Below are 22,741 nucleotides of genomic sequence, written 5' to 3'. Positions count from 1 at the left end.
CAAAACAGATGATGAGTGATCTGTATGTACAAGTTTTACTAATACTCATATAGTTAAATTTGCAGAAAATTTTCTTTCTTGTTTCAAATGAAATTTAAAGCAGAAAGGAAAAAAAGCTGCCTTTGGTTTTCTTAGTTTCTTATTTTGATCCAAATCCTCTGAGAGCTGGGATTTTTGACTGTGAAGCATTAACAAAAAATGCTCGAGTAAGTATTTTAGAATCCCAGATGTTTGGATTGAAGGTACATTTCCCACTTTTTACTTGGGAATCCTTTGGGCTGTCTACCCTCTTTTGTGTTCTACCGCAGAAACTCTGTCTTGCTAATTCTGATCACTCTCCTCCTCTCCCTGCCTTTTCATATCAGGGATAGTAGAAGGAGGAGCTCAGGAATCCTTGAGGAAAGACAAACTGTAACATGTGTGTATTCCTGGAATAGTTATTTGACCTCTCATGAGATTAGAAATGTCTCTTCATGAAGGGGCTCTTAAGAGAAGTGAATGAGTTGGGGGAGAGACTGGAGAAAGGAGAAAAAGATCTTCTCCTAATGAATGCTGGCAGTCACTCAGCTGGTGTGGGTACAGGGCGGGAGGAGTTCAATCTCCCAGCACGGGCTGGAGTAAGTGCTGTGTCTCTCCAGGCTGAAAGCAGTGCTGAGCTTTACGGAGTGAGGCTTCTGCAGAGCCTGCAGGACTGGAACTGCAGTGGCACACACCCTCTTGTGGCAGGAAGGGACAAGTCCCAGCACAAACCAGTGTGGCCTCTTGTTCTCTGTGCTCACTCTTTTGTGTTCAGTGAACATCCCTCACTTGGGTGCACCACGTGTGCTTTCCTGCACTTACATCCTTCATCTTTCTGTTTATGCAGTGCCTGAATCTGTTCTGTTTGTCTTGCAAATTCTCAAACTTCACCCTATTTAAATCTGGTTTTATCAGTATTTATATTGTATTTCAGCTATGGGCTTTAAAGTGCCCTTTCTCACTAAGTTGCCAACAAACTGTTCTGTGAGCCTCACAGACTAAAACATTTACAGGAGCAAAAAAGCTGGAAAAAGAAACAAGGATGCTGAAGAACATACTAGTTGTGTGTCTTAAATAGCTTAGTTTGTCTGAACTACTATGTAGGGGTCATGTATAGATTAGGGGATAACATGCTGCTTTTCCCAGCTGTTTGATTAACCAGCTTAGGGATGGGTGAAATGCGCAGGAGCAGAGCACAAGGAAGGCACATCATCACCTTCCAAGTGCAGAGGGGCCCTATAGCATGTTTGCAGTTTATCAGATTTGCTGTATAATAAGCTGTACACTCCATTCAGCACTCTAATTAACCCAGGAAAGCTCTCTGGCTCAGTCTTTGCTGATAGCATGAACCTCACAAAGCCAGGCAGTCTCACCAAAGTACCTCTAAATAAGATTAAGCAAAGCGAGCCAGCCATGAAATAAAATGTAGGCTAAGTGTCGAGCAAATACTATTATTTGCTTTCATTTAGTACCAACTTCTGTACTTGGCATGAGGTGTCCAGGCATTTAATATAACTGGCAACTCCTAACAAGTGCTGACAGATGAGACCTTAATCATTAATGTTTTTCTGTACAGACAGAAATAACCAAGTGCTCTATGACAACACTTACAAATACAAGTTGATGGTATTTCCTACATCTCCTAAGCAGTCCTGGCTCCCATTAATGCCCATCAGGATTGGGAATTACATGTTGGTGGGGCTCCTCTGGAACGTGGTGGTGGACTGGGTGATGCTGGGATGTCAAAGGAAAGGAGAAAAGCCAAGGCTGGTGGCAGGTTTGTAAAGTGACAGGTTCCTTAGCCCTGTGCTGTTGCTAAAGATCCTTGTCAGACAGCAGGAAAAAGAAATAGTGTTTAAGTGATGGAGGATGGAGCAAGTACAGACATACAGAGTTCCTGAAATCTATTACCTGTTTGAAGAATGGGTCTCATCCTCCTTCCTTTGCCTTTTCAGGTATCTTGCAATATCTTCAGAACTCTCCCACCTAGTGACAGCAATGAATTTGATCCAGAAGAAGATGAGCCCACCTTGGAGGCATCGTGGCCGCATTTACAGGTTTTTGATTATTTATCTCAGAAGAAATTCTTGTCATTTCTTAGTGTATCTAATAATTTTTTCAGCTTTCTTTTTTAACTTGTGAGTCAGAACTAGTCTGTGAGACACTAACATTTATTAATACTGTTTATGATTCTAATATAGTACCTACAGAGATGGGAGAGAACTTTGTGATACTTGCAAAATGTTAAAGCTTTCTTTCAAAATTGTATTGATGGTGTCCCTCATATTCCTGTTTTCCTTCATTGATTTAAAAATTATTTTGCTTTTCGAACTGCTTTGGTGCACAAGTGTTTTTCATCAACTTCAGCAAGAGCATTGTGAGGATGCCACTGCTGGCAGTTTTGCTTTATTGAGGGTGGTTAATATTCATATGGAAGTGCACAGGTGTTGGCAGCTGATCAGAAAAATGAATGAGAAGCTGCATCCCTATCTAAGTCCTCCTTTCTCTCCTCGAGTCAAGGTTTGCTCCCAGGTATTTGTAGCAGGATTCAAGCTCACTGACTAGCATCCCTTCTTCTGAATTTCAGTTGTCAAAACAAGGGATTTTGAGACCCCCATGTGGAATAACACTGCACAGGTCTGGAGTTACTAGCACAAGACAATTGTAGACCTGTGGGAGTGGTGCAAAGATGATCAGAGGGCTGGAGCACCTGTCCTGTGAGCACAGGCTGGGAGAGCTGGGGTTGCTCATCCTGCAGAAGAGAAGGCTCCAGGGAAACCTCACTGCAGCCTTCCAGTGCTTGAAAGGGAGCTTATAAAAAAACAAAGGAGAGTGATTTTTACATGGTCAGAATAGTGATATGGCAAGGAGAGATTCAGATTATACTTTATTAAGAAGTTCTTGACTTGTGAGGGTGTGAGGCCCTGGTACAGGTTGCCCAGAGAAGCTGTGGCTGCCCCATCTCTGGGAGTGTCCAAGGCCAGTTTGGATGAAACCCTGGTTGGATGAACAGCCTGGTCTTGGGAAAGGTGTCCCATGGCAGGAGGGGGTGAAATGAAGTGATCTTTAAGGTCCTTTCCCACCCAAACCATTCCACGGTTCTGTGATTTTTTGAATGAAGAATGTAAACTAAACTGGAGACAGCATCTTTGATACTGATGCAGTAAATTCCTTTATAGAAAATATAGATGAAGATCCTGTGTGTGTCGGTCAGGATAATGACTCACACCACTGGTGAATTTACAAGAAGTTTGCTTGAGTAACAGTTTCTGGAGTTTGGGAGTTTTTTGAGCAAAGGAGGAAAATTGATCTTGGTCTGAAATGAGGATTTTATTTTACAGTTGCATGCACAGTCCTGTGAGCGGTTTGTTTCACTCTTTTGTGCTCTCTAATTCAGAATCTGTTGAAATGTAGGTTCATCCCTCATTTATATTTAAATTTCACAAAAAATAAGAATCTTTAAAACTTCAAGGCAGCTCTGAGGAGCTTGCCTGCCCGGAAACAGCACACGCAGTGACACTGGTGCTGTAGTTCAAAAAGTCATTACTTGCATGGAAATGATGGAATTTCTTATCCAGTGGATGACTTACTATTGTCAAGAAGAAATTCACCAAAGTATTTGTGAAAAGATGATGGAATTGATGATTTAATGTTGGTGTTATGTAAGCTGTCACTTTTCCCACAACCTATTTCTAAACCTCTCTGCTGCTTTTTGATTTCCCATTGCTTCCTTTGAGAAGTCAGAGAACGTTGCTATAAAGTACCAGCAGCAATTTCGCAGCATATTGCTGTCATGGAAAAGTTTAAAATGATTTTAAAATATAATTTTTAAGCTTCCTTTCTCCTTTCAGTATCAATATTCATACTCACTAAAGACAAAAAGGAGAAAGTTTTCCATGGCTGCTCTTTATGAAAAGGTTCTGCAAAGAGAATGGCTGGCTGGCAGCTCATTATCAGTGACAGATCAGACTTGCTGTCTTATGAGGCCACAGCAGTCTCTGTTTCACTTCACTTCCTTGTTCCCCGCTTTTTATACTCTTCTTTTTCTCCACTAAATGAAAAGTCTTGCTGTCCCACTGAAGACTTTAGGTAGAGATGGAATTGCATGAAAATAAGCAGATTTTCTCCAGCCCTGAGGCTAATCTTTACAGTGAGTTAGGAACTTCTGAATAAATTCTGGTTTGTATTCTTCTTCTGTGTTTCAAGTTGTACTAGAACACTACTCTAAGCAGTTTCTAATTTAATTTAAATATTTCCAAACTGTTTCACCAGCGCTTTCAGAATTGTAATGTCTGTATTTGATGTGACTTCAGCAGTTCAGAGGGCAGTTTAAATGTGCTTCCCAATTACTGTAGGAAGCTTTACAAGATGATAACAAGCGTTACAAGATGGCAGTGGCTGTTCTTGGTGATGAAATGTCTTTGACTGGAGTTTAATAAGCAAAGGCAGCTTAAGAAGCTCATGTAATTAATTTTAACTAAAAGGTGGCAGTTCGATAAAAGAGAAAAATATTTTCTGTTATATTAACCCATTGTACTAGGGAAAAAGAAGCATTTGATCTTCTAACAAAGTAATTTAGGGAAATACTAAAAATATAAAGATTAATCAAATCATAAATTAAACTTGTGTTTCATTTGTTATTTGTTGGGTTTTTTTTATTTTTTGCAGCTTGTATATGAGTTTTTCATACGATTTTTGGAAAGCCAAGAATTTCAGCCCAGCATTGCCAAAAAGTACATAGATCAAAAATTTGTATTGCAGGTAAGCTGGTGTGTTTTCTTCTTTAAGGCTTAGTGTCACTATTGGGGAAAAAAAAAATGCCATACAAAGATTTTGTGTAGAATTTGAAAGTGTAACTTCATTTGCAACAGATAAAGGCTAAACCAGTGTCTACAATGAAAGTTTTCAATCTGTGGAGGTAGTGGAAAAAGGTGTGTGTGTTTATATGTCAGTCTCTGTTGCTATAGATACATAAAATAGATGGTTTGGATCCAGTCTTGATACCTCAATCAAAATATTTGACTTAGTGGTTTTGAGAGGGAGCTGAAACAGTAACTTGAAAAATGAAAAGTTTGCTACAAAGTAGTCCCAAAATGCTGTTCTCTCTAGATAGAGAGACTACTTTAACAGCAGTTATAAGGTGTCTGAATATTGTTGATACATAGAGAGGTGGTTGAAGGAAGTTGTCTTCTGGGTTAAACCAGGACACTCCACACATCTTTTGTCTTCAGATTTGAGAACAGGCCTGTCTTGGGTTTTCTTTTCCCTTTGTGAGTCTTTGTATAACTGCAAAGTCAAAAAGAACTTTGTGCTTGATGCTGTCTGTAGCTTGCTTTTGAAATCAGGGGAATTTAGAATGATTCCTCCTTAGCTGGAAAAGGGAGTTCCTTGCAGGCTGACACTTGAATGAAAAACAAACCAGAGTTGGCTGGCAGGAGATACTCAGCATTTCTGAAGACCTTTCTCTTGCTCCTTATCACTCATGGAGCTTTTATTTTCCTCTGTAGTGCTCAAGCTATAAAAGTTGTGCTTTACTGTTCCTCTATGTTGTTTGGAGGAAGAATACCTGAAAAATGTAGTGAAAAGAGCAATTTTTGTCCTTACATTCAAAGTTTCTAAGAAGGGAATTTAATTTCCTTCTCGTTGCACAAGACCTTCTTCATCCTACAAAAGCCAGAGGATAGACTTAAATTTTTATTTTATCCATCTCCTAAACTCAAGAGCATTTTTCATCTGGCTCAAACCTCTGGTGGTTTCCTTTTTGTTCTTCTCAGTACTGATTTGACAAGGAGGTGCACCAATGTGTTCATCCAGTACCTGGTGGAGATAAAAGAATATGCATGACAAATCATCCCTGACAGCTTTTTCCAGGCTGGTTTTAGTTTGATTAGATAGAGCAGGATTGCAATAGGGTGAATGCATGTGCTCTCCTTTAAAATCTAATAAAAATAATTCTCAGATGCTCCTGTTCTATGCTGCTGAACTTGGTCATGACTGGCAACATCCCACTCACACCCTTTTAAGACATTCATAAACTGTCAGTGTGGCACAGGAGAATGGGTCTAAACCAAGGATTTCAATTTTTTTTTCTTAAATCTTGCTGCTTTTCATTAAATCTACTAAATGGAAGAATAGTATCTACTGAAAGAGGACAATATGAGATTTTAAAACTTGTGCATCAGAAAACAATTAAGAGGTCAAAGGAGTTCTAAGGATTCCTATGTTCTTGCCATGTTGTTTGGTGATGCACATTTTTCTATTGTTGTCACAGTGTGTCAATTTAAAATTCATATTTTTCTATTAGAAGTTCCATTCAGCCATATATATATATTTTTTTAATATATATTTATATATATATATACACAAGCAAGTAAATATATTTCCACATGTGTAAACACTTCAAAGTGAACTGTAGGAACTGGGGTGTCCTTCCACTTCCTATTGTCTTTCTTGTGTGTCAGGAGTAACTCCTGAGATCCTTTACACAAGAAAGCAATTTGAGACTTAAAAACATTAAACATTTTGGTGTCTCATGACACTGACAACCTAAGTGGGACATTTGGAGTCAGCTTTTTCTCAAAATTAATTTTTCAATTTTTAAAAAAAAATTAATGAAATTTTTCTTGGCAGTAAAGATGCCTGGATAAAAAAAATATATTTAAAAGTGTTCTTTTTTTTTTTTTAATTAATGGACTTTTCTCAAACTTTTTGCTTGTTTACTTGTTTTTTGCCTTTTTTTTTTTTTTAATATAGCTGTATTTCTTGGCCTTCAGCTGTATGTTTTAATAGAATCCTGTATTTATCAGTGTAGCTGTTCATTTCTAAAGCCTGCTTATGTACAGTTTGAAATGGTTGGCAGTGGTTGCTAAGAGACATACTATTCAAATATATCCACAAGTCTCTGTGTTATGTAGGTTGCTATTTTGGAAAATTAATTTCCCTTTTCTATGTATGTTTAGAATAGTCAACGTAAATTATGGAAGTCTTGCAGCTTATCCATAAAAATAAGACTTTATTGTTGAAACATGATAACAAATTGGACATAGCAAAATAATTGTCTTATTTATTTATTTTTTTTTTTTAAATGAGAGACTGGGTCTTAGTTTTGCAGTGTTTCCAGAGAGGATCTGCATAAGAGAACTGGAAATATAAATACTTTTCAATCCAGTAAGAAGAGAAAAACATAAATGCTTCCAGCTGTTTGCTGTCTTAGGCTGAAATGTGCTATTTGGGGAAGGATGAGGTGACTATTTATTTATTTAAATCTAGAACTAATTGAACAAAGCAGTGTGTTTATAACCTCTGGAGGGCAGCTGACAAACCTCATACTTCACTCATGAAATTCCCACCAGAGATTCTTACTGCAAGGAAAATACAGTGAGGTTTCATTGCAAGCTGCAGAAATGTTCAAAACAATGAGGAAGGATGTGTGCATCAGTCCTAGACCTGGATGTTAGAAAGAAAAATCCCAGACAGATCTTAATCAATATTTTTCTTATCCTTTTTCACCTCCTCAAAGTTGTGTAGCAGTTTAACAGAGAGAGATCAGGTGTAGCATACATACACTGACATATCTACTTGGTATAGGTATTTACAATTTATCTGTTTGTAAATCTAAGATAATTTTGTTTTCTGCCAGTCCTGTAATGATTTTCTGACAACATCTTACCCATTTGTAAACCTGTTTGACAGACTGTCTTTATTTCTCTTGCAAGACAGGTACTCCTTGACAGTTACATTCTTTTTCATGCAAGGCAGATACTGGTTGCTTATGATTACTAAAAATTACCTGAAATTCCCTCTTTTCTGCACATTTGTGGCAGTCAGTTGTGCATTTTCCTTTTAAGTAAAGTTTACCTCTAAATTTATTCCAAACATCCACCAGAATAGCTAATGTTGTGATGTCATAAAAAATGAAGAAGGTAGCTAAGGGAAAGCTCATACTTTTGTGGCAGAGGATTCAAGGGGAACAGAACAAAGATCTGCAGGTGATATTCCTGCTGCTCATTTCATGCAGCTGCAGGTGTCAGTGTTTGGGATATATTTTGTATAATATCAGACACTAAAACACCTCTCTTGACTGAGTCTCACATAACCATTTTGGTCTTTATTTAAGAGCTAGTTAGTAAATTTTTGAGTTTTCTGTTGTTGGGTTTTTTTTTTTTTTTCTTTGTTCACTCTTCTGTTTTGGTTTTTTAATTGGCATTGATAATGAAATCACCATCTTGTTCAAAATGAAGGATTTATTCTCTCTGATGCTTTTGATTTTTGGCAGTTGGTGGAGATGCTGTAACAGCAGATCCAGGGCTGGCATGGACCTCCCTGTTGAGTCTTTCCACAGCGTGAAGGCCATGCAATCACTGGGAAGGCTTAAGAGCTCATCATATAAATTACAGGCAATTAGAAAAATGTGACCTTGACACAATGTTGTGAGAACAAAATCTTAGAGCAGATGAGGATCTTCTGTTTTTGCAGTGTCAGGGAATGGTAAAAAGCAAACTGTCTTATCATATTTATTTTTGGGCAAAGAAAGGCAGCATTTTGGAGCTAGTTAATCACAGATTTATTATTCTGAGTTTTGTGATCTTGTACTGAGGTTCCAGCAGATTTTTTGGGTACCATGGGTGTCACATTCTTTCATTCATGTGTTTTCATGAATTCAGTTTCATAGAGAAGTCTGTGTGTCCTGCTTGTCAAATGTCTCCAGTTTCAGTTCTCTTTTTCCTTTAAACACAGCTGTTGGAGCTGTTTGACAGCGAAGACCCTCGAGAACGAGACTACCTAAAAACAGTCTTGCACAGAATTTATGGCAAGTTCCTGGGTCTTAGAGCATTTATCCGAAAACAGATTAATAATATTTTTCTACGGTAAGTTGTGGAAGAAGGTGCTTTTCGCTCATGAACCCTTTAGGAAACTGATATATCGCTTATATTTAACTTTTCTTTTTTTAGATTTGTTTATGAAACTGAACACTTCAATGGCGTAGCTGAACTGTTGGAAATTTTAGGAAGGTAAATGAGTCTTTTTTTGTTATCTAACTCAGACTTCCCTTGTGGACGTGTCAGGATAGTGTCAGATTCGGAAAAAGTATTATGATAATCCCTGATTCTGAAAACAGATGTGGGCACATTCTCATCTTTAAGCCCATGTGCAAATCTCTGTCACATCTTTGCCAAATATATATAACTACATGCAAGTTACAGCCAAAGTCTTGGATTGATTTTATGTGCATGAGTCCATTAAATACTGCACAATTCGTCCTTACATGCTGGAGGGTTATTTTCTTCTGAGCACACTTAGCAGAGTGACTGTTTGGAGTGAATCTAATTTTGGTAGATTAATTACTTACAAGACCACCTTGCTTACATAAATTTACAGACCACATAGACAAGGTCTTATCTGTTTGGCAACAGGTTTGTGCAGCTGCTGATGTGATTATTCCTAATGGGAGCTGGATTGCTACCTAGATATGGAGTGTTCTGTTAATATAAAGCAGGACCAAAGTCAGCACCTGTTTACAAGTGCTATTTGTAAACAGGTGCTGACTGCTAAATATATTTTTATCTAGAAAGTGCTTGTTCAGAGCTCAGTATTGCTCTCTGTGATGATGACACTAACAAATATTTCTTTTCTAATTTCCAGTATTATCAATGGTTTTGCTTTACCTCTCAAGGCAGAGCATAAACAGTTTCTGGTGAAGGTGCTGATCCCTTTACACACTGTCAGGAGTTTATCACTCTTCCATGCACAGGTAGAAATTATGAAAATATTTTCTGTTCAGTAAAAGCTACATGTATATATTTTAAGGTTGCTTTGTAAATTTAATTACAGGCACATAAAAAGTGGGGGGAAATTCTAAATGTGGAAAAAATACAACGGGTTTTTTTCCAAATTAATTCAGTATCTTTTGTATGATAAATATCTAGCTTCTGTTCTGATTAGATAATTAAAAGCATAAAAAACATCTGTGATATTTTGGAAATTTTATTTAGTATTTAAGCTCTCTCTCTAGGTTCTCCTCTCTGCTCTGTTCTCATTCTCACAAGTTTGCCTTTCCCATTCTCTCTCCCAAGGGGATGTTTGGGTTTCCTTAGTCTTGTGCTGTCAAGGCTCTTCTTCACCCTGGCAACCTTCTGAATACTAATATCCATGTTTTTACATTTGATATTCTCCCTCACAGATTCCTTAATACTGCATTTATGCTCTCATACATCTTTTTATACCTGCAGCTTACATGATGTAATTTTCCCTCTGATAACTGCTACCTGTTGCCTTTCTCTCTGATTTTCAGATAGTGCAGTATTTCTTATGGTGATAAAGCTCTGCTTTCTAAGTGTGTTATTCCAGATTTTAGCTGTGTCGACTCATCTTGCAAGAATTCTCATGACTTTGTTGTATAAAATTAGTAAAAAGACACCTTTTAACAGAGTGGCAAAAGCTTCAAAACATTGCTTGTATGACTGTATTTTGAATTCCAAGTTGTTCTGATTTTTTATTTTGTGCGCTTCTTTGTCACTCTTATTGTTCTTGTGACGTGTCCTCTTCTTTCTTATAAACTGAACTTTGAATGGATTTGCACAGTGCAAATTGTGCATCTCAGTCTAAAATTGGATATAGTTTGAGAGAGCTGAACAGCATCTTGCCTTAAATGTCTTTTTAAAAAAAACGCTGGGGTTTTGTGGTTTCTTTGTAGAAAGGTTCTAATTTTGTTTTTGTAAATTCTTACCTCTTCACAGCTGGCGTATTGCATAGTACAGTTTCTGGAGAAGGACCCCTCACTCACAGAACCAGTAAATATTTCTTTCATACTCTTTTTTTTCACTATGAATGCTTTACCCTGTAGAGAGAAAGGTGAAAACATCTAACTTCTTTTTCCTTCTAATTTAGGTCATTAGAGGTTTAATGAAATTCTGGCCAAAAACCTGCAGTCAGAAAGAGGTAAGTGATATGCTAGTATTACAAAAAAAAAAAAGTTATTTTGCTCTAAAACATAATAAGCAGGGAATCTTTAAATAACTCGTGGTTGACAGCACATGCTGTGGTGAATCCTGGTATTACTTCTTGTATTGATGATTTTTCAATACTTTAATTCTATTTTTTTTAACAGTTTTGACTGCGAAAAGTTTGATAACTCTTGTTTCTATTCACAAAATAAGTCCTGGTACTTCTGCAGAAATTTTTTTAGAACGGAGAAAATAAACATAGTTGAGAATAGGTTGGAAAACTCTATTAGATTCAGAATTGTTTATGTATAAAGGCAGTATTTTTCCAGTGAGGATGAAAGATACTTTATGTGGTGTTTACCTACTAAACATGTAAAAGATGCTGTTAAACATTTTTGTTTCAGATGCAAATCAGAGTTTCCCCAGTGAGGTTTTGTGAAACAGCAAAACTGTTATTTTGAATATTGCTCTCAAAAGTGAGGGTAAAATTAGGAGAATCTCCTTAGTTATTAAAGTTTAAGCCTTGGTTATTCAGATATTTGTATGAGACAAGGTTTTCAGCATGGATGTAGATATTGCTGCAATTCTAAATTTCATTCAAAATAAATCAAATGCAGCACTTGAAGGAGAAACTTGCCCTTGTTTTAAGGGACTGAGTCCAAAAGCTGCCAGTGGTAGAAATGATGACATTTTTTGAGAGAAGGTCTTACTGAGCTGGTGAGGTTTTCATTTCTTCCTGAAGGAGTAGAATTTGAACGTTACCAGCGTTCTGCAGAACAAGATGATTTGGAGGTTTTATATTCAGTACTTTCTTTTTTGTCTTTAGGTCATGTTCCTAGGAGAGCTGGAGGAAATCTTGGATGTAATTGAACCATCCCAATTTGTGAAAATCCAGGAACCCTTGTTCAAACAAATTGCCAAGTGTGTCTCTAGCCCTCATTTTCAGGTCAGTGGTAGAGGTTATTGTTTGTATAGGAATGTATAGTCTCAGTTTCAAACATAACTTCCCCCAAATGTAAATATTATGTTTTTAAATACTTATCTTCTGTGGAAGAGGATATGTTGGGGTGGAAGGTTAGGTCTGAACTCTGTGAATAACTTGTTAGAGATGTTTGGGGTTACAGCAGAGAGCTTGTCCTTCTGAGCCCCTCTCAAATCCTGAACCTGTGTCCAAGCAGACTCTGAGCCCTTCTCACTGTGGGTGGCAGGTGCTGGCCCTGCAGACCATGGAGGATGGATTTGCTCTCTGTTTTTGGTGCAATGTTGTGCAGTTCTTGTTTTCTGGCTTGTTTCCTTCTAACCACATAACCAGCTGTCTGGTTAGAGGTGACACAAACTGTAGCCTATTTTAATCACATTGTATAATGGGAGGAAGGGGAGTGAATGAGATGTAAATGGATATATGAAGAGGATATAGAGTTCATGGCCTGTAGTGTCTCCATATTAAGCCTGATGATCTGTCCTGGCACAAACACAGATGTGACTTTTCAGCTCTTCCTTGAACGACATCTTTTTTTAAACCATAATTCAGACCAGCATCCTCCTTCTGTCTTTGGTACCTTCCCCACACTTCTGATTTCTCGTCTCTTATCCAGCCCAGCTACTGGGCCTTTCACTGTCTCCTTCCTCTGGTATCCCAGTGCTGCTGGGTTTTTTCCAACTGCACTCTTCCTGATTATGAGGGAAAGGGTGATGGGAAGTCTCTGCTCTTCCTTCCCCTCCTCAGCTGCAGCACTGATGTTGTGTCTGCACACAGTCTTCAATGAGCAATAACACATTGCTCAGGAAATAGACAGTGGGTGCTGTGGGATCAGAGCTACAGGATAGGAGCTTAATTCCATTAATGCATGTTATGCTACTGATTTGAATTTAATTCCAAAACTAATGACTCCTGTTAGCTCATCTTTGTGGAGTTTCTTCATGATTTGTTTTTCCTTCAGAAAATCACAAAATTACAGGTGTCTGAATTCCTGTTAATATTTTATTTCTTTGTCCCAAAGGTGGCTGAAAGAGCGCTGTATTATTGGAATAATGAATACATCATGAGTTTGATAGAGGAGAACTCAAACGTTATACTTCCCATCATGTTTTCCAGCCTTTACAGGATTTCTAAAGAACACTGGAATCCGTAAGTTTGTGCATTTACGCTTTATCTTACCATTTGACATCCCACTAATAAACTTGGGGGATGTCTGCTGAAAAACATCTGAATGGGAGAGATGCAGACTCAGAGCTGCTCTGAGCAAGTGCAACTCTGTTAATGCCAGTATATATTAGTCTGCACTCGAGCTTGTCTCAGTGTTTTTAATTAACTGGTATGTGTACAAAAATCACCACCTTGTGGGATAAAAATAGGCCTTCTCAGAAGTTGGAAAAAAGAAGAAATTAAATGTTACATTAATATTGAAGGAAAAATGTTGCTCATCAAGTGTTTCTCCTACGCAGTTTTTTTTATAAACGGGTTGGCTCTTAAGCCTGATTGTAAATTGTCTAGGAGATTATCAGTGGCATTAATAAAGCTTTGTGGCTGTATCATCAACTGAAACCTCTGGGAGACTTTTGGTGTTGGCATTTTTTTTAAAACATCCATGAAACGTACAGACAGTATATTCTTAGGATGGGTTGTTTTTTTCTAAATTTATTTAAATACAGCTGTTCTCTATGACAATAATTGAGCAGTTACTTTATATTGATGTCGTGATAATTAGGCAATTTTATTTTAAATTGAATGACCTGGTAAAAAACGTTTTCATGAAAAATTCTATTACAGTTAGATGACACATAGCCTGTATTTTAGTTGGAAAGTTTCTCTAAGTCAAGATGGTTAGCATTTAGTAAACCCAGTATTTTTAATGAGCTGTGCTATGTGCAGGTCTCAGTTCCTTTGACATCTTACTGTAAAATGTTTCATCTTTTCAAACATTGTTCTGTACCTAGTCAAACTCTCAAGTTTGTGTGCTTACATGACAAATCTAATGCTGCTGGAAAGCCTCTGTAACTTAACGCTGGTCACAAAAGGACACTTTCCATGGCACAGTACTCCAGTACCAGTCTCCAACCTTTTATATTATGCACTGGGATGCCTCTGGTAATGACAATATTCCAGTATCCCAGTTCACAGAGTTTTCATACCCATAGAAATTTTGTTACATGAACCAGGTAAAGACACATCTAAAATAAAGGAGATATTTAAAGAATTTTTTGTATTAAGAAGACAATTTTTCATGTAAGCAACAAAAATGAAAGTTTATTTAAAGAGATGAGAGAGACAGGGGAGTGTGGGAAATGGCACGTAGTTTGTGTGCTGTAAGAATTAGCTCCAAAGGTTCCTGGCACTGGTACTGTTGATTCACTGCCTCCTGGCTGAAGAGCTGGGTCTGAATATGACAGCCAGAGTAGTGGTCAGGAACTGTGAAAGGGAAAATGAATATGAACCGTATGAGCACAAGGAAATGACTCTTGAAATACAACTTTGTATTTTGCATAGATGCACTGAATATTCAGCTTCATAGAAGAGTCATAAGGAAATATGAATCACTTTCATTTTGTGTTTGAATTCTATTCCTTCTGCCAGCATTGATGATTTGAATCTCTGAAGTTGCATTCAGAATTGCTTCACAGCATGAGGGAAGAGACTGTAGTTATGTGTAATAGCTTTCTGTTGTTGCCTTTTACCCTAGAGTTTTGGCCTGCTCCATTTTAGTAGTCAGCAGGGACATGAAAGCTGATTCTCACCTTTAAGTATGTAAATCAAAAGTAGTTTCACTGAAATCGAAGAATTTACATAACCATACTTGCAGGAACAGAATTGGTCACAGAAAGGCTGAGGAGAGAAGACACTTTTTATTTCACGTTTGATTTCACCTGAAACTAATGGATTCCTTTCTTTCTTCTTTTCCCATGTTTCACAGGGCTATTGTGGCTTTAGTCTACAATGTGTTGAAGGCATTTATGGAAATGAACAGCACCATGTTTGACGAGCTGACAGCCACTTACAAGTCAGATCGTCAGCGGTAACTTTTTACAGCTTTTTTTTTGTCAGCTGTGCACACGGCCTGCAGTTTAGTTCTCCCCTTACACTCAGGTGCAATTGCATAATCTCAGACATAATAGACACTGCACTATTTTTGCCCTTGCCTGCTTGTCAAGTTTTTCAGTGCAGGATGTGAGATTATGTGTGCAGATTGTTCTTTTAGCCTTTAGTAAAATACAGTATTGATTGCATTGCTTGGGAATCCACATTCCTCCTCCATTTCCTTTTTGACTCTGCATTCCAAAACACTTAAGTGTATCAAGATTTTCAATAATAAAAGGGTTTAAAGGTAACATTTTGCGTAAAGACTTTAAAAAAAAAAAGTTACTCTGAGATTTGGAGACACATGAGAGAAACCCCTAAGATAACTGCTGCATGTGGTCTTAAAGCAAGGAGACATCTCTCAGCCTTTTTATTTCTTATTCAGAGGTCCTGCTGCATCTGAGTCTTTCAGCATCCAGGATCCATTCAATACACCACTCATAGAAGCATTACTTCAACTCCAGTGGCTGCTTGTCTTTCCTCCTATTTTCCCTAATCTTTATTTCTGCATTATAATGCAGCATCTTTTCTCATAAGTTTCACCTTATGCAAAGATTAGGTGAAAAAATGAGCAAATTTCAGGAACTTTGAACAGTTTGCAACTTCATTTAAGTCATACCTTGGCTGTGACTCAGGGTTTCCCCAAGCAATGCAAAGGGCACTGCATGTCAGCAGAGGTTTTTAGGGGCAGTCCAGCCATGAAAGTCTCTTGGTTGTTGTAGTTTTTTTGACTTGTGTGACAGGAGTTACACTGACCTTTAATTCCACTTTGTTTTATAGCCCAAAAAATCTGCACATAACAGGCTAGTTCATTAATATGGTATTTTAATTTTGGAGACTTGTTTAGAGATCTGTTTAAACTAAGAAGCCAGATGTTCTTGGTATGTATTGGTAAATAAGTGCCAATCTCCTAGTGCAGTTGAGACAAAACTGTGTAGTTTCATAGCAAAAAAGGCAAAGAATTTTAGGAGTGATCATCTAATCCAGCTGTTCCTGGAGGCAGCTTGGTGACCTAAATGACTTTGTGTTGCATTTGGCCTCTTAAGATGAGAAATTCTGTTCTGAACAGGACCAGACACTGCAGTGGTGTGTCCCATGTCTGGGTAATGGGACAGGTTTAGTGGCTGAACTGCACAAAGAATTACTCTTGCACCTGCTGACATTGTATTTCTTACCAAGGCTGGTGCCAATCATTTCACCATTTTTGCTTCTTATCATTTTAAAATCTGAATGTATAAACCAGCATTTTTACCTTAATGTTTTCAGAAAATCTTTGGCATCTTAATAAAACCACATTTCAAAAGGGTAGCTTTGATACCACTTAAAGCTTGAGGAGAAATATGTTCAGTATTAGTGGCTGGGATAGGTCAAATAGGTAAGTTGGATAAGGTGATCATCCTCTAACAGACCTTTAGGTAAGCAGGCATGTATTTCCTAATGATTAGAAGATAAATCTTGGTAAGTAGCCTGAAAATGTAAGGCTATTTCACTTATTCTTGTACTTAATTTTAAATACTTTCCAGTAACAATAGGCTCTTTTTTTTTCCTTTTACTGTTCTTCAGGGATTTATCTGAAAGTTGTTTGTACATTTTATATATGTTTAAAATCCTCTTGGGAAATCAAAATTCCAAACAAATGAGCCAGATGTTGGTTTGTTGACTGAATCAAAGTGTGTAGGAATGTTTCTAATCCCTTGAAATACTCCTCAAGACTTCTGTAATGTGACTGGCAGAGAATCTGTGTATCTGTCATTGTTAGATTTCCATTTCATCTAAACCTACAAGGTGATGTCATAGAACTTGAAAGCATTTTGTGCCTTGCAGTCTTGAGGAGATTTATTCACTGTAAGCTGTGGCAGAGACAGGAAATTTAGAAAGCAAACAATGCAGGTAAAGTAAATGTTAGGTTTGCTGTTTAATTTTCTCAAATCAGCTACTGAAGTCTGTTGTTAAAGCAAATACTACATAGATCTTGCAGGAATTTGTGGAAAAAGAGTAACTCACTGAACAAAAGGCACATCTTGTAGGTTGAACTTTGCCTTGCCTAAGCTATAGGGAAGCCAGCAGTCAATGTAAGTAAAAACAGTGATTCTGAAAGAATTAGGGAGTACTTTCTATCTAGAAAGCCACTGTGATTTATGAAGATACAAATAATCTTGAATAAATAAACATAAAAATAATTAAATAACCTAGTGCATAATGGAAATTTCTACAATCTTGACAAATCGGTTCTGTAATAAAATTCCACTGCATTTGTTAGTTCCTCATTGCATATTAGTGTCTGTGAACACAGTCACTTTGCTCAGCTCACATTTTTATACTGCTTTGCTTAGTTAAATTTATGTAGGTTACAAAGAAAATAAAAAATTCTAAAAAATCAAATATAGGTTAAGAAAATTGAAGTTGTGTTCAAGAAAATTCGTGCAGCTACCTAATGTCAACTATACGTTTTTAACATAAATATTATACAGTCTTCTCTCCTGCTAACTCTTTGTTTTATTTCATCTGTCAGTGAGAAGAAGAAAGAGAAAGAGCGTGAAGAACTGTGGAAAAAACTGGAGGATTTGGAATTAAAGAGAGGTCTTAGACGTGATGGAATAATTCCAACTTAACAAAAAAACAAAACAGCATTATTAACCTGTGGAGTCACACATTTATGTAGTAGAAGATGGAGCAACAGTTTTCTGTATTGTGCAACTTTACAGTAGATTTCACATTTGTTTCATTATTACAACAGCACTGTATATACCTGTCTCTAAGTAAAGGAAAAAAATAAGGACTTTAATCCAAAGTTTGGACAACAGATGGACTTCTCAGAACTTTGCAAACATAATCATTGTTTTAACCCTTCTTTAAAACCAGTCTTCAAAGATCTGTTGATGAAAATTGCAATGTCAGATTCCATTGTCAGGACCTGTTCCTTATTTATCGTTAGCAGAGAGTATAATACAACTTTCAAATGTGAACAATCTTAAAATTTAGCTTGTCTTTCTGCTAAACTGTTACGTGTATTTATAGTAAAAGAGAAAAAAGACTGTCATTTCCTTATGAGTTTGTGTAACATCCTCCTTCTCTGGATAACTTTACTGTAATTTGACTTTCTTTTCCTTTTGCACATCTCATAAGTTGAATGTCCATTCAGATCAGGGCCATGAAAACCATTGGTCCTGAATAAAAGTTTTGTTTACTGGTGTGAGCATTTTTTTTAGTACCAGGCTGTCTCTGGTGCTTCCTTAATTTGAACATTAGGAATTAAAAAACATGTAAGTGACGAACATAGTAGGAAAAGGAGCTTTGGATTCGTGCACCTATTTATTGCAAATCCAAATTAGTGTCCACAATCCTTGAAAAAAAAAAAAATAAAAAGGGCAGTGGTAATACCCTGGACTTCAATACCTAACCAGTATTAGTGATAGCATTGGACACACGTACCAGGGTTGGTTTAGAAACACTTAATTGCTGAATTATTACAGTATGTTCTTATTGGACCATTTAGAAAGAATAAAGACACATGCTAAACAACACAAGCATGAAATTGATCTCCAGTGGTCATGGATCTAATTGGAAATTGAGTTGAGATAGCAGTTTGGACAGTTTGGAGTTGTTGCCTTACTTTTTAATATGTATTTATAAAGTGTTCCAGCAAAAGAGGATGTAGCCTCTAAGAAACATACTCTAGTGTTTTTGTGGTTCTAGTACTATTACTCATCACAGTACCAGCCCTATGGTCTTAGCTGGAAAGGATTCTGGATTATACACTTCTGCATTCTCATCTGGATGCTCATTCCTAACTACTGTATTTGTTACCAAAAGTGGTTCTACAAATGCTACTGAAAAAAAAATTCTGGAAATCCTAATGTTCTGAGTATTAATAATAAAGTTTAAAATGCTTTTATATCAAAGGTGCATTGTGACCAAATTGTTTAAAACAAAAGAGGAAAAAAAATACAAAAAACAAAGAAGAGGGCTGTATTATAAGTATACATTATTGGCTATCTGCTTTGTATTTGAAAGTGGAATCTTACATCTTTGGTAGGTAAAACGCTGATAAGACTTATGTACAGTATATATTTAGCTAATGCAGTTGCATTATTCTATACCGGAAGGTATGTGTTTCAGGATTTTTCTCCAGGATGCTTTTGAACTGTTATAGACATATGACAACAGTGAATTGATAATCCTAAACCATCAATCCAGCAGTATTTACAGTATAAAAATGAATTGGTGTTCATGAGTCTTTGTGATAGTTGCAAACATGAATTTATGACCTGTTGCCATTGATAGAAATACAGTATAAATACAAGCTTGTATATTTTTCTTCCTACCATTTAAATATACAGTAGAATTTGAAGTTTTCTTCTTTTCGGGCATGGAAAAAAAAAAGGTAAAAAAGAATTCCCTCCCAGACTACTGACTGTTTCAGGATTATCAGGTCACAGTTTGTATTCCTGGGTCTGCACACACGAATGTTGTAAACTCAAGGTTTTGTAAGAACTTGACACTGTTAATTCTGGGGAAAAAAAAAAAAAGTGGAACTAGTCATATGCAACACCAAACACGACATGATTTTATGGGATTATTATGAGCTTCTTTTAAGAACATTGACTGGGACGCAATGTAAATTAGGCAGTTACTGTCACAGTTGAAACATTTTATTTTAAAGTGCTGAAGCAAAGGTGCAAGCTGAAATACTGAAGATTAAATAAATTTATAACAAATCATGTCCCTTAGCCCATTGATTTTGACAGTCTTTTATTTCTGTTACCAAAACAAAAAAAAAAGAACTTGCTAGTGTGATTTCTGTGTGAAATGATCATTTCACAGTACAAGAGGGTGGACTCAAACTCATGCTCAAAGACTATGTTCCATTGTGAAAAACTGAGAAAGAATGGAGGAATAAAACTTCACGTTTTTCACCCGGTGGAGTAAAACACAACAATGTGAAATTAGAAAAAAGCACCTTGTCCTGTACTTAGAGTTTAGGTGAGTGTTGTTTGTTCATAACTACTTTTGGTTTTGCCATGTCATTCTGCTATTATTGATCATACAAAACTGAGGTTGCAATATTCCGTGGCTTCTGCTGCGGGGACAGCGGGGAGTGTCTGACATTTATAGATGATTTATCACTTCTGAGAAGGAATGTTCCTTGAAGGAGAAGAAGATGTGCTGTTATGAAGTCACTTGACTCTAAAGGCTGGGTGATGCACCTGAAGAAGGACCTGCTGCCACCACCATGTCCGGCCCCACAAGGCTCCCACTGCTGGAGCTGCAGGAGGAAGAAGATGAACGCAGCCTGTGGGCCTAAGTGTGATCAGTGCGTCATAAATTATGCTTTTCTTTGCTTCTTGAGTTCCACCAACCACCTTTGTTTGTGTCAGTGTTGTTCTTGACTGCTCGTCTGGCAGGCGTTGGGTGGTCCTGCGTGTCCTGGGCCACATTGGTCTCAGGGGGAAGGGTTTTGAGCACTGTCTGCTCACAGGAAAGAGCTGCGAGGGCATTGGGTCATGGGGATGTAACAACTGTACAAGTAAAGCTCCTCTCGTGCACTCTGCATTGACCACACGTTGCTTTCTTCATCTTGCACGTCTCCCTTACTGTTTTTCCTTTTGTTGCTTTTGAGTGTTTTTTGTCTCTCTTCCAGAGGTTGGAATGCTTTAAATAAAAAGTATTCTAGTGCCATTGGAGTGTTGGCTAGCAGGGTTACAGTAAATTTAATCTTGGTTTTGTTAGCGTAAGTAAAAGGGTTTAATTTATTTTTTTATCTGTTCTCATATGTGGAAAAATTGAAGGTGTTGGAGCCAAGAATTGCTTGAGTAAGAAATGCAGCAGCTGTACTTACATTATACGTGCGTAAGTACAGCCTTAGGCTCTCGCACTCGATGGAAAAGAAAATATATTAAGAGCTGTAAAAAGCTCTTTATTGTTTTGTAAGGAGTGGGAAAGATGAGATTCTTCTCCCTCCAAGTAAAAACTGACATAACTTCCTTTTGTCTTTGGAAACAAAAATGCCCTTTTCCCTTAATTGTGTGACACCTCTATCCTAAAGCAGTTGCCCTTAAAGAAGACAAAGGTGATGATGCTCAAGGTTGAAGAATGTTTTTATTTACTTAGAGCTTTTTTAATTTGGCTCATGTGCTTCCCTTAGCAGCTCTGGAGTGAGCCATGAGTTAGTTTTTCCTAGTTGGTATGTGCAGCAGATTTTATGTAGCCCAGTTTTCCATTTTGAACTCTATGAAACAGCATCTTGAAACAGAATGGAACTACTTTTGGTTGAAAACTTTTTATCCAAGTGTTGCTTCCCATCCACAGAAGCGTGTGCTTTTTATCACGACCTCTCTGAGTAAGAGTTTTTGTTACTTGGATCACCTGCTGTAAATATGTTGTATTCATAACCTCATGGAGCCATGAGGAGTTTTCAAATATAAATAGTACTGATACATTTCTTGTTGTTGTCCTATTTTTGATTGTAGTATAGCGAATGACCTGTCATGCTTTTTGTTTCAAGGTTAGCATTTAGATTCATAGATCTTAATATTTTAGCATTTCATTGTTTAAGCAGGAGAGGGCAGCAAAAGTTCATTTTTCCCCATAGGAATGCTCTGGTCCCATTACTGTTTTTAAACTTAGGTGCATCTAACTATCTGTGGGTAGGGGGGAAGAACGAAACTTTTTTATATATATTAAAAGGTGCATATGAAAATATATAGACTGGTCCAACCAGACTGTGAAAATGTCTTCTACTCTACATCCAAGTAATAATAAAAATATCTTCCACCTCTGGATAAAGTACAAGCAGGTCTTAAACTCTTGGATTCTAATGTCATTCTTTGGAAACAGTTTACTTTCTTAAAAATGGTATCAAAGAAACTCAAACTCAATGGTGCTCCCAGCTATAATTGTGTTATCTTCCTCTTTTGCACATGCTCAAGAGGCTCTGTACTGTGGGTGCATCTAAATAAAGAAGCAATGAAGTGTTTTCCAGGTGCTTGGCTTTTTTTTCCACCTCTTCCCATCTAAACCTCCTGAGCCTTTTCAACAGTAAACTTGCAGCAGTCAGGTATCCTTCTGCATGTATCAAATGTAAGGACTCTTGTCTGGAAAAAAACCACCAAAAGTGAAGCAATGAGGTGGTAAATTAAGTTTCAGCCAGAATTACTGTAGTAAATACTCAGTTTTCATTAAGTTCTTTTTTTTCAGAGGTCCTCTGAGGATGGTGAGTATCCTTATACCTCACACACCCCCCCTGTGAGGGCGGTCAGGAGCAGTGGATGCAGCAAAGAGGCATTAAAGGCACACAGTGTATTTTGGGAACCCTCTGAGCCTCACACTTGGCAGCTGGGGAAGGAATTTGTTCCTTTATGGCAGCATTCTGGTGTTTCAGTCCTCGTGCTGTTGTGCCTTGTGGTTTGGAGGTGAAGGGGAAGGCTGGACATGGTCACATACATGGGGGAAACCCTCTGCAGAGAGCCAGGGATAGAGCCTGGAAAGGAGCACTGCAGGTGAATGGCTTGAGCAGCAGTGTAGGAGAGCTGGTTGCTTCAATAAAATGGAAAAAATATTTATTAAACATCTGATTCTTAAATGCGTTTTTTACATGATTTATTCCCATAGTCTAATCCCTAATTTTTTTTCATTTTGTTTCCCAACTTTAATTTTAATCAGTTGGATCTTGCCTGTCTTTGTTAGAAGAGCTCATTATCACAAA

The 22,741-nt window shown here is 37.4% G+C and overlaps 1 protein-coding gene across 2 annotated transcripts in view; it reads left to right on the top strand.

Annotated features, from left to right (window-relative positions):
- The window catches only part of PPP2R5E (protein phosphatase 2 regulatory subunit B'epsilon), a 73,125-nt gene extending 51,112 nt beyond the window's left edge, over window positions 1-22,013 (top strand). For both annotated transcript variants that reach the window (XM_083862925.1, XM_083862924.1), the window contains exons 4-14: window positions 1,974-2,075; window positions 4,687-4,779; window positions 8,755-8,885; window positions 8,970-9,029; window positions 9,661-9,769; window positions 10,755-10,808; window positions 10,906-10,956; window positions 11,788-11,907; window positions 12,962-13,089; window positions 14,873-14,974; window positions 17,549-22,013. In XM_083862925.1, coding sequence (XP_083719051.1) covers window positions 1,974-2,075; window positions 4,687-4,779; window positions 8,755-8,885; window positions 8,970-9,029; window positions 9,661-9,769; window positions 10,755-10,808; window positions 10,906-10,956; window positions 11,788-11,907; window positions 12,962-13,089; window positions 14,873-14,974; window positions 17,549-17,648 — 1,050 coding nt within the window. In that variant the 3' untranslated portion in view covers window positions 17,649-22,013. The remainder of the gene's footprint in view (window positions 1-1,973; window positions 2,076-4,686; window positions 4,780-8,754; window positions 8,886-8,969; window positions 9,030-9,660; window positions 9,770-10,754; window positions 10,809-10,905; window positions 10,957-11,787; window positions 11,908-12,961; window positions 13,090-14,872; window positions 14,975-17,548) is intronic.
- Window positions 22,014-22,741: the final 728 nt, after the last annotated feature.

This window comes from Zosterops lateralis, assembly GCF_965231275.1.
Source record: "Zosterops lateralis genome assembly, chromosome: 6".
NCBI lineage: Eukaryota > Metazoa > Chordata > Aves > Passeriformes > Zosteropidae > Zosterops > Zosterops lateralis.
This window is presented reverse-complemented; position numbering and strand designations above follow the sequence as displayed.